This window comes from Crocodylus siamensis, chromosome 7, assembly GCF_052110815.1.
Source record: "Crocodylus siamensis isolate JL-2025a chromosome 7, ASM5211081v1, whole genome shotgun sequence".
Lineage (NCBI taxonomy): Eukaryota > Metazoa > Chordata > Crocodylia > Crocodylidae > Crocodylus > Crocodylus siamensis.
Window position 1 is genome coordinate 78,230,492 of NC_143401.1, and position 16,070 is coordinate 78,246,561.

At 52.1% G+C, this 16,070-nt stretch overlaps 2 protein-coding genes across 2 annotated transcripts in view; one reads left to right on the forward strand and one right to left on the reverse strand.

Moving 5' to 3' along the window:
- Nucleotides 1-6,720: 6,720 nt before the first annotated feature.
- LOC149860002 (uncharacterized) overlaps nt 6,721-16,070 on the reverse strand; it is a 104,900-nt gene continuing 95,550 nt past the window's right edge. Inside the window, exons 2-3 of the mRNA XM_090058725.1 lie at nt 8,020-8,191; nt 6,721-7,473 (exon numbers count right to left, since the gene is read on the reverse strand). Coding sequence (XP_089914851.1) covers nt 6,721-7,473; nt 8,020-8,191 — 925 coding nt within the window. The remainder of the gene's footprint in view (nt 7,474-8,019; nt 8,192-16,070) is intronic.
- The window catches only part of C7H10orf90 (chromosome 7 C10orf90 homolog), a 260,979-nt gene continuing 260,105 nt past the window's right edge, over nt 15,197-16,070 (forward strand). Inside the window, exon 1 of the mRNA XM_090057715.1 lies at nt 15,197-15,362. The gene's annotated coding sequence lies outside the window, so the exon portion shown is untranslated. The remainder of the gene's footprint in view (nt 15,363-16,070) is intronic.

The following is a 16,070-nucleotide window of genomic DNA, read 5'->3' on the forward strand; positions in this document are numbered from 1 at the left end:
ATTTTTATTTGTATAGTTCCTATATTCAAAGTGTACTTATAATTTCTACATAAAGGAGAAGAAATATGAAAGATGCATAAAGATCTTTGAATAGATATTTAGGCAAACTTTTCTACTAGTGCAAGTCGGTGAGATTATAGTGAATATGCTTTCTGATCATGTAAGACTACTGCCATCACACAATGTACCATTTAATAGCATGACAGGAGATTCATTTTGCTAAATTGGCATATTCTCATTCATTCCATTTTCTAAAAAAATGTGCCCATACAATCTGTAGGTACATTCATAATTCTTACAAAGAAACAGGTGAAGTCATGATTTCTAGACCCAGGGCCTTCCTCAGCCTCCCTAACTTAAATATAAGGGTAGGTTTTCAGATGTATGGATCCTTAGTCTCACTCAGTTCCCATTGAGAATCACATCTCAAGTCTTGCTGACTACCTTGCCAATGCCAATGCCAATGCCAATGCCACTGCCACTGCCACTTTGGCCATGGAGTGTGACCTTGATAGTAAATAAATTCAGGGTCTGGAAACTGAGAGGTAAACAGACACGGAAGTGAAAGACTAAAGAGAATGAGCGTGTGGTTTGTTTGGTTTTTTTTGGGGGGGAGGGGGGTTAAGAGTCACATTTCCCCCCAAGGACAAGTTACAGTAAAGATTTCTTTTCACTCACTTTATTAATATTTTATGAATATTTTTATAAGTGTAAAAGTGAGTGAATCATCATTAGGTAGGGGACTAGTAATGGTTGCCTTTGTGGAAAAGCAGACTTTTCAACTTGTTCCTTTAATAAGGAAAAGGGGAATCATTTGACATTGACCCAAATCTACTGACGTTAGTGGAAGAATTTCTGCCTAAGAGCTTTAGTTAATTTCTTTGATGCACTATTGTGACAGAGCACCTTTGGGGTGCTTGCCACTTGAGGGCTTTCACAGGCTTTGAGGGAAGCCTGCTTGGGAGAAGCAACAGGGGAACCTCCCCCAAGAACAATTTTAAGGGGGAAGGTGTGTGGCAAGGCACTGTTGGTGCCTGCCACTTTAAGAGCAGAGCCAAGCAGCCAGCAGGTGCTTGATGGCGGTGGCCATTTTAGATCTCTGGCCACCTATAGAAACAGGGAAGTTTGCTACTGGCAAGCCAGGCAGTAACATTGCCTGACTGCAAGGCTCTATAACATCCTGGAGGTAAGGGCAGGAGATGAAGGGGATGGCTAGGAGGCTCCTGGTCCTGAGCATGACCTAAAACTGCACCCTGCCAGGAGTGGGTGACCTGATGGGGCTCTCAGTGGTGCAGGAGCCCCCAGGAAATGCCAGGCCAGTTACCACCCCAGTGAAAGGTGGGTAGGTGCACTTTAACCCTATCCCTCACCTTCCCGTGGGTCAGGTAACACTGCAGGTAGTTGGGGGCCAGGCATGGCTGTGGTCACCTGAGCCCTGTGGGGTGCAAGAACCTGAGGAGCAAGAGTGGGGGCCAGGCACAGCTGCAGCCACCTGAGCCCAGTGGGGAGGGAAGCTCTGTAGCCACAGTGAGGGGGTGGTGTGGAGCCCCATTATGGGGGTGTTGTGGAGCTCCAGTGAGGGGAGTAGGCCAAGATATGTCTACGGATGCCTGAAGGCTGTATTTCATAGACATTAGGGCTGGAAGGGACCTCAGGAGATCATCGAGTCCAGCCCCCTGCCCAAAGGGCAGGAACTCAGCTGGGGTCATAGGATCCCAGCAAGATAAGCATCCAATCTCCTCTTGAAGGTGCTCAATGTAGGTGCTTGAACCACCTCCGCTGGCAGACTGTTCCAGACCTTGGGGGCTCGGACAGTAAAGAAATTCTTCCTTATGTCCAGCCTGAAACGGTCTTGCAGGAGTTTGTGACCGTTCGACCTCGTCATCCCTTGGGGCACTCTGGTGAACAAATGTTCCCCCACATCCTGGTGGTCACCCCTGATAAACTTATAGGTGGCCATCAGATCACCCCTGAGCCTGCACTTTTCCAGGCTAAAGAGTCCCATGGCTCTCAGCCTGTCATTGTAAGATCTGTTTTCCTGACCTCTGATCATGCGCGTGGCTCTCCTCTGGACTCTCTCAAGCTTCTCCACATCCTTTTTGAATTGTGGAGTCCAAAACTGGACGCGGTACTCCAGCTGCGGCCTCACCAAGGCCGAGTACAAGGGGAGAATGACGTCCTGGGATTTGCTCGAGAAGCATCTATGGATGCACGCCAGCATTTTGGTCGCTTTACTAGCCGCAGCATCGCATTGCAGGCTCATGTTCATCTTGTGGTCAATGATGACTCCCAAGTCTTTTTCTTCTGTAGTGCTAACCAACGTAGCACTGCCGAGCCTATAAGGGTGCTGCAGGTTTTTCCTCCCAAGGTGGAGAACCTTGCATTTTTTGGTGTTAAACACCATGAGGTTCTCGTCTGCCCATTTGCTGAGCTTGTCCAGGTCAGCCTGGATCACCCGCCTATCTTCTGGTGTGGATGCTTTGCCCCAAAGTTTGGTGTCATTGGCGAACTTGGCCAGTCCACTCCTGACTCCAATGTCCACATCGTTAATGAAGATGTTGAACAGTATGGGTCCCAGGACAGAGCCTTGAGGGACCCCACTGGTCACAGGGCACCATGATGAGTGACTGCCATCAATCACAACCCTCTGGGTCTGACCACGAAGCCAATTTCCCAGCCAGCAGATCGTGCTGGAGCCAAGGCCACAACTGGGCAGTTTGGCCAAGAGGTGATCATGGGATACCAGATCAAAAGCTTTTTTGAAGTCAAGATATATGACATCAATCTCTTCTCCCTCGTCCAGGTGATAGGTCACCTGGTCATAGAAGGAAATGAGATTGGTCAAACAAGACCTACCCACAACAAACCCGTGCTGGCTGTCCCTTAGAATGTTAGCCTGGGCCAGTCCCTCAAGGATGGCCTCCTTAATAAACTTTTCTAAGATCTTCCCCAGGATAGAAGTCAGGCTAATGGGCCTGTAGTTAGCCGGATCCACTCTCCTCCCTTTCTTGAAGATTGGCACCACATTGGCCTTCTTCCATTCTTCGGGCACTACACCAGAGTGCCAGGAGTTTTCAAAGATCCGTGCCAGGGGCTGGGCTATGACGCTTGCCAGCTCCTTGAGTACCCTGGGGTGCAGGTTGTCAGGGCCAGCTGACTTGAAGGTATCGAGCTTCTCAAGGTGTTCCTTCACGAGGTCAGCATTGATGGAGGGTAGGGGATTCCCCTCACCCAGATTTCCCTGTCCCATAGCAGGCATGGGCATCCCGTGTGACTGATGAAAGACTGACGCAAAGTACCTATTTAATAGGTTGGCTTTTTCCTGGGCGTCAGTTGTCAGTTGCCCCATCTGGTTTAGCAGGGGTCCAACGTTGCCCTTGCTTTTCCTCTGGCTCCCCACATATCTGAAAAAGGACTTTTTGTTGTCCTTGATGCCTGAAGCTAGTTGGAGTTCAGTTGCAGCCTTGGCTTTCCTGGTTTGGTCCCTGCAGGACCGGACCAGCGCGGAGTAATCCTCCTTGGAGGTGAATCCCGTCCTCCACCCTTTGTAGGCTTTCCTTTTTAGCCACAGTAGGTCCGCTAGGTCTCTGGAGAGCCAGGGGGGCTGCTGTGCCTTCTTGCTGCCTTTCCTCCATGTTGGAATAGATTTAGCTTGTGCACTGAGGATCACTTCCTTGAGAAGCAACCACTCTTCATAGTTTCATAGTTTCATAGTAGCTAGAGTCGGAAGGGACCTAGGTAGATCATCTAGTCCGACCCCCTGCCTTAGCAGGAAAGAGCACCGGGGTCAGATGACCCCGGCAAGGTGCTCATCTAACTTCCTTTTAAAAATCCCCAGGCTAGGAGCCTGCACCACTTCCCCTGGAAGCTGGTTCCAGGCCCTAGCCACCCTGACTGTGAAGTAGCGCCTCCTAATATCTAATCTAAACTTACCCTCCGCCAGTTTGTGACCGTTATTCCTGGTCACTCCTGGCAGTGCACGGGGGAACAGGGACTCCCCCAATACCTGCTGATCCCCCCTGACCAGTTTGTAGCAGGCCACAAGGTCCCCCCTTAGCCTTCTCTTGTGGAGGCTAAACAGGTTCAGGTCCCGTAGCCTATCCTCATAAGGCCTGCCCTGCTGACCCCTGATCATACGAGTGGCCCTCCTCTGAACTCTTTCCATATTGTCCACGTCCCTCTTGAAGTGTGGCGCCCAGAACTGGACGCAGTACTCCAGCTGCGGCCTGACCAGTGCCGCATAGAGGGGGAGGATCACCTCCCTGGACCTGCTCGAGATGCATCTGTGGATGCATGATAGGGTACGATTGGCCTTCTTGACTGCCTCCCCACACTGCCGGCCCATGTTCATCGTGGAGTCAATGACGACTCCAAGATCCTTTTCCGCCTCCGTGCTGGCAAGAGGAGAGTTCCCCAACCTGTAAGTGTGGTGCCGGTTCTTCCTCCCCATGTGCAACACCTTGCACTTATCAGTGTTAAACCCCATCCTATTCTCATCCGCCCACCGTTGCAACCTGTCAAGGTCAGCTTGTAGCCTATTGCACCCTTCTAGTGCACCCACATCCCCCCACATCTTAGTGTCATCAGCAAACTTGAACAGGGTGCTTTCTACCCCCTCATCCAAGTCACTGATGAAGATGTTGAACAGTGCAGGCCCGAGGACCGAGCCCTGCGGAACCCCACTGCCCACATCCTTCCAGGTCGAGAAGAACCCATCCACTACCACCCTCTGGGTGCGGCCCTCCAACCAGTTGGCGACCCATTTGACCGTGTGGGCATCGACACCACAGTCTCTCAGCTTTTTGATGAGGACAGGGTGAGAGACAGTGTCGAAAGCCTTCCGGAAGTCCAAAAAGACTACATCCACAGCAACCCCTGCGTCTAATGATTTGGTGACCTGATCGTAAAAGGCCACCAGGTTGGTCTGACAAGACCTGCCACTGATGAACCCATGTTGGTTGCCCCTGAGCATGCATTCCCCCGCAAGGCCCTCCTGGATGTGTGCCAGGATAATTTTTTCAAAGAGCTTACCCGGGATTGAGGTCAGACTAACTGGCCTGTAATTTCCCGGGTCCTCTTTTTTTCCCTTTTTGAAGATAGGGACCACATTGGCCCTCTTCCAGTCCTCCGGCACCTCGCCAGAGCACCACGAGTGCTCATAGAGCCGTGCCAGGGGTCCCGCAATGACCTCAGCCAGTTCCTGTAGAACCCTAGGGTGAAGATCGTCCGGACCAGCGGACTTGAACACGTCCAGCTTCTCCAGAAGTACCCTAACTAACTCCTCGCTAACCCTTGGCCCAGGCGTGTCTCTCTCGGGGCCCGAGGGGGGCCCAGCAGGGAGGTGGCTGAACTGGTCCCTACTTAGGAAGACAGAGGCAAAGAAATCGTTAAATATGTTAGCTTTGTCATCTGGTGTGATGACTAAGTTGCCCATCGTGTCCTGCAGGGGCCCCACATTACCCGGGACCCTCTTTTTACCCCCTATGTATTTGAAGAAGGACTTCTTATTGTCCTTAATCCGGGAAGCTAGTCCTATCTCCAACTCTGCCTTGGCCCTCCTGACTGCCCCCCTACATCCTCGGGCGACTATAACATAGTCCTTCTTGGCGATGACCCCATCTCTCCATTGGGTATATGCCTCCCTTTTAGCAAGGAGACATTCCCGGATGCTCTTAGTGAGCCATGGGGGTTTATGTGCCCTCCTGCTCCCTTTGACCCTTGTTGGGATTACCTCCCTTTGGGCATGGAGGATCGTCTCCTTAAGGAGCAACCACTCACCTTCGACATCTGATTCCCTTCCCCTCTGGGTCCTCAGCGCTTCCCCAACTATCCTCCTTAGCTTGTTGAAGTCAGCCCTCCTAAAGTCTAGGGCTGTTGCCTTGCTGCAGCCCTTTGCCACCTTACGCTGGATGGTGAATTCCAGCAAGCGATGATCACTGTCTCCCAGGTGGCCCATCACCCGCAGCCCCCTCACCAGGTCATCACCCGTGGCCAGCACTAGGTCCAACAAGGCGTCTCCCCTGGTGGGACTGTGCACCTCCTGGGTTAGATGGAGGTCCTGCAGTCTGGCTAAGAACCGACGTGAGCGATCAGACTTGGCTGACTGCTCCTCCCAGCAGATGTCTGGGAAGTTTAGGTCCCCCATGATGACCACATCCTTAGCCCTCACTGCCTCTGTAAGCTGACCTAAGAATTCCAGGTCGAGCTCTTCTCCCTGGTTGGGAGGTCTATAATAGACTCCCACCGTTAAGTCTCTCTCCCCTGGACTGCCTTTTACTCTAACCCAGAGCACCTCAGAGTGCCCCCCCTCTACCCCCATGCTAATTAACGAGGAAGTATATTCCTCCTTGATGTAGAGTGCTACTCCTCCACCTTTCCTTCCTATCCTGTCCTTCCTGTATAGCCTATAGCCCTTGACACTCACCGCCCAGTCATGCGATGAGTCCCACCACGTTTCTGTGATCCCTACTATGTCAGGGCTGGTGACAGCTAGGAGGAGGGCGAGTTCCTCCTGCTTCTTCCCCATACTTCGAGCATTCGTGTAGAGGCATTTGAGGCCTTCAGCGGTTGTGCCCACTGACCCCCTAGTCACAGCAATGCCCCGTCCCCTATCGCTTACCTGTTTCTCCGTTTTGACCATTGGTCTGGGCTCGCTGGCTGTTGCTGGGCCTGGTATCTCATCGTCTCCTCCGCCCTCATCTTCCCCCTCCCCCGACGAGCCTAGTTTAAAGCCCGCCGAAGGAGGTTCACCAACCTGGAAGAGAACACACGCTTACCTTTAGGGGAAAGGTGGAGCCCATCCCATCCCAGCATGTCTCTCATCACGATGTGCCGGTCATGGCTGAGGAAGCCAAAGCCCGCCTCGAAGCACCATTCCTGTAGCCTCCAGTTGGTCTCCGCAATGCACATCTCGTGACGTCTGCCGCGTCCGCTCACTGGCAGGATGGAAGAGAAGACCGCCTGTGCGCCCATCTCCCTCAGCACGCCTCCCAGAGCATGGTAGTCCTCCATCAGGCGATCAGGGGCTCTCCTGGCCGCATCGTTAGTACCCACATGGACAAGGACCATGGGGTAATAATCGGAGGGCTGGATGATGGACTGGAGCATCCCCTTCACATCCTGAATCTTCGCTCCGGGCAGGCAGTATACCTCACGTGCTGAGGGATCCTGGCGACAGATGGGGCCCTCCGTACCTCTCAGGATGGAGTCACCAATCACGATGACGCGACGCTTCCTCCTCTTAGGCCTCTTGACTCCCGCCGCCCGCACAGGACATTGTGTGCACAAAGTCTCCTCCCTGGAATCTTCCACTGCTCCCTCCTCCTCCAGGGCTGCCAGGACCTCATATCTGTTCTCCAGATGGACAGGAGGAACTGGTGCCGCAACATGGTTAATAGCTCTGGCGCGGGAGACTGTCTGCCACTCAGCGGTGGAGGGCTCATCCCGGTCTGCCCTCTCCTCTGTTGTATCACCCTGCAGAGAAAGAAAATACCTATCAATTTCCTCCTCTGCCTCACGGATTCCCCTCAGCCTGCTAACCTCCTCCAGGAGCTCCTGCACCCGCTCCTCCAGGGTCCTAAGGCGGATACCTACAGGACAGGTGCAGGAGTCCCCAGTCCCTGCCCCCCCAGACCTTGCCAGGCAGTTCCCGCAGGCCAGGGGGTTGGAGGACGGCAGCCCCCCCGAGGGCTCTGTCTGGGTGGAGGCCTCGGACAAGCCCCGGGAAGGCCGCGCCCCCCGGGCAGGGGCCCTGGCAGAACTCCGTGTCGACACCATCGCAGGAGTTGCTGCCCTTACTAGCAGAGCAGGGGTCAGCCTCTGGGCCCCGCCTGCTCGCCCGCCGGCGCGAACGCCGCCGCAAACGCCGGCGCGCTCTTACAGACCGCGCCTGTTTGCGCGCTCTGTTCGCGCGGCTCGGGAGCGCGGCTCCCTACCGGCTCAGCTAAGAGGGACCCGGGGGGCTTCCCCTCCGGATCCGGCTCAGCTGCGCCGGCCCCTCAGTCCCTCAGCCCCACTTACCTTAGGGGGATCAGCTGCTGCTGGCCCCTCAGCTGCTCCGCTCGCCGCCGCCGCTTCTACTGCTGCACTCTCCTCCGCTCCGGGTCCAGAAAGGAGGCACACGTGTGGGAAGGACACACGTGCGCCTGAGTCCCTCTTCTCCCCGCTGCTCCTGACCTCCAAGTGGCGGAAGCTACGTCAAACCGCCGTTTATAAAGGAGGCGGTTTGAATTACCCGCCGCTGCCTTACCCACCAATCAGGCGCTCCGGTGTCACCGGAAGTGCCTGTCAATGATCCCGCCCCCTGAGCACCCCCACTGGGGAGGATCTGGTGAGACTGGAGCCTGCTCCCCTAGGCTAGTCCCGGGGGCACTCCCTGGCTTGGGGGACAACCCCCTAGCCCTCACCTGTTTGCGCGCTCTGTTCGCGCGGCTCGGGAGCGCGGCTCCCTACCGGCTCAGCTAAGAGGGACCCGGGGGGCTTCCCCTCCGGATCCGGCTCAGCTGCGCCGGCCCCTCAGTCCCTCAGCCCCACTTACCTTAGGGGGATCAGCTGCTGCTGGCCCCTCAGCTGCTCCGCTCGCCGCCGCCGCTTCTACTGCTGCACTCTCCTCCGCTCCGGGTCCAGAAAGGAGGCACACGTGTGGGAAGGACACACGTGCGCCTGAGTCCCTCTTCTCCCCGCTGCTCCTGACCTCCAAGTCTTCTTGAACTCCCATCTCCCTGGGGTCAAGCCTCTTGAGCTTGTCAAAGTTGGCTTTTCTGAAGTCAAGGACTTCTGTGTTGCTGACTGACTTGCCAGCTTTACGGTGGATGGTGAAGGTGATCAGCTCGTGGTCGCTGTCACCCAACTTCCCATCAATCACTAGGTCACCGATTAGGTCATCTCCCGTAGCCAGTACCAGGTCAAGCAGCGCTTTGCCTCTCGTTGGCCCATAGCCTTCTTGAGTCAGGTAGAGGTCATCCACGCACGAGAGGAAGCTTTGCGCCCGCTCAGATTTAGCTGAGTGATCTTCCCACGAGATGTCCGGGTAATTGAAGTCACCCATGACAACCAAGGTCCTGGAGCAAGCGGCCTCAGTCAGTTCCCGGGCAAACTCCTGGTCAAGCTCGGGACTTTGAGTGGGAGGTCTGTAGTAGACTCCCACCATTGTGTCCCCTGTGCCGAATTCCCCACGAATTTTTACCCAGAGGGTCTCTAGCTGTCCATGCCGGTCGCCAACATCAGCTTGCAGGGACATGTAGCTTTCCTTCACATAGAGAGCTACACTCCCGCTCCTTTTGTTCAACACGATCCCTCCTGTATAGGGTATAGCCCTCTATACCCGTGGTCCAGTCATGGGTGGAGTCCCACCAGGTCTCCGTTATCCCAATGACATCATATTTCTTTGCACTGAGCAGGAGGACGAGCTTGTCCTGCTTGTTGTCCAGGCTCCTGGCATTAGTGTACAGGCAGACAAGTGTGCCCTTGGGGGCTCTTGCCTTGCTCACAGATTGTGCCAGGGCTGGGGCAGGAGTGGGCTCCCTTAAGTGCCCCCTTAAGTGCCTTGGTCCGCTGGCTTTGCAAGGGCCGTTCAGTGGGCCAGCAGGGGCAGTAGTCTCCCCATCCCCCAGCGGGCTTAGTTTAAAGCCCGGTGGAGCAGGTCAGCCAGCCTGGCTGAGAAGAGCCTCCTCCCCAGGGAAGAGAGGTGGAGGCCATCTCTTCCAAGCAGCTCGCTGCCTCTCTCACCAAAGAGCCGGCTATGGTCATGGAAGCCAAAGCCTTCCCGATAACACCAGCGCCGCAGTCTTTGGTTCACCGCATGGATCCTCCTCTCCCTCCTCAGCCCATAGCCCGAGACTGGGAGGATCGAGGAAAACACCACCTGAGCTCCCAGACCCCTAAGCCCCACTCCCAACTCCCTGTAGTGCCTCATGACCTGGCTGGGGGTGCTCCGAGTCATGTTATTGGTGCCCACATGAATAAGGAGCATGGGGTAGTGGTCTGTGGGCCGGAGGAGCTGCGGGATCCTCTCCGCAATGTCTCAGATGCGGGCCCCCGGGAAGCAGCAGACTTCCCGGGCTAAGGGGTCGGGGTGGCAGATTGCCCCTCAGTGCCCCGCAGGATGGAGTCTCCCACAACAAACACCTTACGCTTTGTCCTGGGGAGAGCGGGGCCAGTAGCTGCGGTCGAGCCTGGGTTGCCTGCGGGAGCTGGCAACTGTGTGGGCTCTGCCGGGGCTGCAAGAGGTGTGAACCTGTTGCTAAGCTCCAGCAGGGCAGGGGCCTTGGTGTGGTGGGCCTTGGGGCGCTTGACCACCTTGGTCCATGCCCCTGACTGGGCAGCGCGGGAGGTCCCAGAGTCCTCTTTAGTCACGGAGGGAGACAGAGCTCTCCCCTGCGGCTCCTGGGGAGAAGGGCCTGGCAGTAGGAGTCTATCTCCTGCTCACAGTCCCTGATGGCACGCAGTCTCTGGACTGTGGCCTGGAGCTCCTCCAGCTGGCGCGCCAGAGACCCCAGTAGGGAGCAGACCCCGCAAGGGGAGGGGGCCATGCTTCCGGGCCCCAGAGCCTGAAAAAGGGACAGGCAGCCCCCGCAGCCAAGAGCCAGGGGCTCCGTCTGCGTGGAGCCCGGAACCATGGGCTCCGTCTGGGCGGCCATCTCTGAGGTGCCCGATGTGGGGGGCTGCAGAGCCCGAGGGGACCCAAGGGGTGTGGCGCGTGCCCATCCGTGTCATGCCTCTGGTAGGCTGGCTATGGCTGGGACTGGCTATGGCCGGGGGGGGGGTCGCAGGCAGGGTCTCGTGCCCTCCCACGCCCTCCCCTGCACAAACTCTGCGCTAACTCAAGCGCCTGTTTACGCAGTCTGTTCGTGCGGCTTGGGTCGCCTGGCTCCCTGGGGGGCTGGGCCAAGTTGGGGCCTGGGCGGGGGCTTGATCCGGCCCGGCACCAGGCAGCGGCCTCCTCCCAGCAAGCGAGGAGTTAACCCCTTCCCACCATGAGCCCGCTTACCTCCGGCTGTGCTGGGGGTCGGCAGGGGGCTCGGCGGCTGCTCTGGGGGTGTCTGGGGGGCTTTGGGGGAGTGGGGGCGCAGCGGGCTTCACCCGCGCTTCTCTCACCGCTCCAGAGCCTACCTGAGTGTGGTTTTTTTTTTTTTTTTTGCCCCTGTTTGGCGGGCCCTTTTAAATTACGTGCATGTGCAGTGGGCCTGCCATCGGGGAACGCTGGCTTCTCAGGCCAGGGGGGCCCTGCCCGGGAATTGGGGGGCCCTGCCCTACAGGAGGGGGACTGGTGAGTACCCCCTCCTTCACTCCTCTCTCCCTGGGGGCTGGGCCAAGTAGGGGCCTGGGCGGGGGCTTGACCTGGCCCGGCACCAGGCAGCGGCCTCCTCCCAGCAAGCGAGGAGTTAACCCCTTCCCACTACGAGCCTGCTTACCTCCGGCTGTGCTGGGGGTCGGCAGGGGGCTCGGCAGCTGCTGAGGGGGTGTTTGGGGGGCTTTGGGGGAGTGGGGGCGCAGCGGGCTTCACCCGCGCGTCTCTCACCGCTCCAGAGCCTACCTGAGTGTCGGCGAGGCCAGAGGCCAAGTAAGGGGACTCAGTCTGAGAGAGAGCAGTGAGTCCTGACTCCGATAAGTTCTCCACTACTGGGAGACTGAGTTGGGGTTGAAAGGGAGACCTATAGCTGAGCACAATGACCTGTTGCTCTAGGCGGGTACTGAGAGTCCCCACGAGACCCTTGAGCACCAGTTGTGGTGTAAGAATGCGCTGGTGAGGGGTGGCCCCAGACAGGGGGCAGAGATGAGGAGCCCCAGCGTGGGGAAGAAAAACCAGATTGCCCTGGAAGGGGCTAGGGCAAGCTTAGACCTGTTTGGATAATTGGCTGGCTGCCACCCCAGTGGCAGGAGTGACTCCCAGATGCAGGAGTGACCCAAAAGACGGTATATCTCCCACCCCAGGTATGAGCTAGCTAAAGCTTATGGCTGAAGAGGCGTGCTCCAAGAGGGAGCAAGGCAGTACAAGTTGTCAACACATGAAAGAGACCCTGTGAGAGGGGGTGGAGTGTGAGAGGCCCTATTGAGAGGAGGGCAGTATGAATGTGTATGTCTGAGTCCTGACACTGAGGCCTAAGTTTGGTCCGGCTGTAGGTTGGGAGCACTGTGTCATCTGTATGCCATCTATGAGGCTTGGGCTGCAGTGTAGGGGAGGAACAGAGCTACAGCTAGCACCCCCTGGCATTGGGACAAGAATGGGCAGCCTCCCGCTTTAATTAATATCCTAATTAATTAAACAACAAGGCGTGGCAGTTGAGACAGGTAGGTGGTGTGCCCAAAGGCAAGTGGGGAAACCAGCACTGTGGCTAGTCAGGGAGCCCCAAATTGCCACAACTATGTTAAGAGGCTGTTTTAAGAATAAGATGGAAAATAGGTGGGGGTGGGAGGAGGAGAATATCAATTGGTGTTGCTACTTCAAGCATCTTTCAGTTAAACCAATCATTTCAGTCCAGTCTTTTCTCCTGCCCAGGTGGGGGGTCGGACTTGAAGATCTACAAGGTCCCTTCCGACCCGACTTCTATGATTCTATGAAACTCTATTCAATATTCCATTCCGTTCACTTTGGGGATCATGACCAGAAACATCTATTTTGACTAGAAGCATTTTTCCCCAAAATGCTACTCTATGGATGATGAAGAAATACGAAGCACTCCAATAAACTAAGATCATAATTTAAACAGTGACCTAGATCATTGACAAATAAACAATGTCTGCTAGGTCTGAGATTGTACTCTGAATTTCTCAGGCTGAAATTCACCAAAGAGTCGGTACAAGAAGATCTGGTTTAAAAAAAAGCCATATAGAAAATAATTCAAACACCAAGATACTTCAATTTGAAAATGCTTATCTAATATCTCCTGGCACTTTCGTCTATCAGCCAGGATCTGTGGCTAACTATGCATCTCATGGTGCACTATAGTATTCCTCCTAAAGAACATCCTGGGAGATGTGGTCTGGAAGGGTAGCAAAGGCCATAAGGGAACATGAAGACCCAAGCAGCTGACGTATAACTCCCATGAGGCACCATGGCAGAATTTTCAAATTGAAATAATTAGATTCTCAGTACTGTAGGAAAGTAGGACTGGTAGGGACACAGCAGGATCATCCTTGACACAAAACATTGCAGACAAGTGTCTGTCCCACCTGCTCTTGAAAATTTCCAAGGATGGTGATTCCACAACTTCTCCAGGGACTCTGTTCCAGTTCTTCATCACAGAAAGTTCCTTCTAATCCCCATCCAAAATTTCCCTTGCTGAAGCTTGAGGTCATGTTCCTATTCCTGTCACCTAGGGCACCAGAGAAAGGCCCATCTCCATCCTTGTTGTAATTGCCCTTCAGGTATTTGCAGACCCACAGTATTCTTTTCTCCAGACTAAAAAACCATAGTTCTTTCAGCCTTTCTTTGCAAGTCTTGCCTCTTAAGCCCCTAATCATTTTTTTTGTGCTGGACTTTCCAAACTGTCTACATCCTTCTTGAAGTGTGAGGGCCAAAACTGACCACAGTGCCTCAGGTGAGGCCTCACCAGTGCTGAAGAGTGGAAGAATCACTTCCCTTGATTTCCAAGAGATGTTTCTGTTAAATCAACCCAGTACGCTATTGTCTTCCGGTTTTCAGGCATTCTTTTTTTATAGAAAAACTTTCCCTTCCCACCCCTGAAAGCAGAATCATTTAATAGAAGTGTAATTTAGTTTAAAATCCTCATTTTCAATCAAACTGTTTTACAGGATTGTTTTTTTGTTGGGTTTTTTTCCCAAAGCACAAATTCCTATTCATCTTTCTTAAGCTCTTTAACTAAGTTTTCAAAGGGATTTAAGTATCATTTGGACCTTGTACTGACCTTTTGTTTATGAATGTCCTATGAACTTATGAATTTCATTTCATAAAGCTACTGGATACCAAAAATCAACTATTTAGATGGTGTTATAAAAAAAATCATATCTACCCAAGAATGCAAATACATGGCAGTGAGGATCAGAGGCCATGGGAAACCATAGGTGTGAGACAGGTAGGGTGTGTGTGTGGCGGGGGAGGTGAGAATGTTGACCTGATGAAAAATGTAGCTGATAAAATGTAGAGCGGTTACCTGGGGTTATTGGATTGTAGAAAGGTTGTAATGTGCTATAAATCCAATGTTTATATTTAGTCCATGATTTTTTGTATCCGGTAGGTTTATGAAATGAAGTTCATAGGTTCATAGGACATTCATAAACAAAAAGTACAAATGTACAAGGATATGACTGTCACTACAGGGCACAGAAACCTAACCATGAGTTTGATTGCTTACTGCACAGGTAGATTTCAGAAGGTAACAGGAGGTTAGAAAGGGAACCCTTCCAGATTGTAAAAGACTATATTCTACTTAAAAAGCGGAAAATAAAAGTGATTATAAATTTTCATGAATCAATTGCAGATTAATGGACAACACTAACACTTTTGAACAAGCACGGTAAGGATTTTGGATATATCATGAGAAATACTGTTTTGTCTTACTTGGAAAAGCAATCTCATTGTATTAAAGAGAGCATTAGCAAAACACTTCCAGGATTTGTCATCTAATTTAAACAACATCATGCCAGTTATTGTACATTGCTGCATTCTCTTCCCCCACTCACAGTGAAGTGAGGGACGGATGGGGTAAAACATTAACACTGTTCTGGCTAATCAATAATATGTTCCTACTGGTCTGAATACTTAACCTGTTAATCCTGATTCTTTTTGGTCTTGCACCTTGTGCAGTCACTTACACCAGTCTAAATGCATCCAAATCAGAATGATTTACTAGGCCTGCTTTGCCCTTCCTTTGCACAAATGGAAATGATCACATCAGTGCAGGCCAAAGGAAAGAAATCAGGCACAGAGTCACTATTTTGTCCTTGAACTGTTTGATCATGAAATATGTGAATAATTTATTTACTGAGGAAAGAATAATATAAAAAAGTGAAAGCCTGTTTCCTAGTGTGCTTTTCCTCTGGTAAAACCCATTTAAACAAGCAAGCTGATGAAGCTGTGCACCTTATAAAAAGCACACACTCTTCATCTAAAACCAACATCAACCAGCTTTTTAAATTCCAGTTAATTATTAAACAACCCATGAACATGCTGAACGCATGACCAGCTTCTGTGCCTTTACCTGATAAACGATATTTCTCTCTGGAGTTTATTTAGCTAACCTGAGTTTCTCCTCGTTTGCTAAGGAAAATAATCTGTTTTACAATATGTTTTCCAGGATAGGAGAGACCTTACATTCCTTTTATTTTAAGATATATTTTTATGAGGCTCTATGGAGAAATGAGATCTTGGAAAATGTTAAGAAAATGGAATAGCTGGATTGTAGGTAAGTTCACTTTAGCACCTAGAAAAGGTCACTTGCAAAGATCATTAAAGCACCAGTGGCCTTTACAATCAAAATACAAGCATGTTTTAGTTGGTAAGTAAAACTACTAATTGCAGTTTTGTAGCTTCAGAAAGATAGAACCAAAGATCATCTGCCTGCTAAGGTTTCAGTTTTAGAAGTCTGATCATTTATTGGTTTTTTAAAATTGTATTTCTTAAAAAGAGACAGCAATAAATGAAAAAAAAATTATCATCTCACTGCATGGTAATTTGGATTGTCAATTCTATAAAAATGCTGATAGTAGTATGTGTGTTGTGTACTATCCCTGATGGTGTATAGTTTAATTTGGAAAAGCATCTAATTAAGAATGTGTTAATTTTTTGTTTCCACAATAAGCTTTTATAATTCCTTGCAGAGCATGAAAAAAATGTTTCCAAAATGGAAGTGATTTACATCATGCGTCTTCCTGTGGATTGAATGCCATTCTTACACGGTTCTTGGCACATAAGTAGTGGTCCTTGATGCCAAAAGTGCTTACAGTTGCTCTCATAGGCCTTTCTGCCCGAGGGACCCCATCAGCTAACTTTTGAGTGGTAGGTTCATCAGTGAGTAGCAGTACAGTTAAGGAATTCATCTTTTGTATAAAAATTGAGATGATAATGTATGTATTGACAAGCTGTTTGGGATCCAGGACAGAAAACAAGTGGG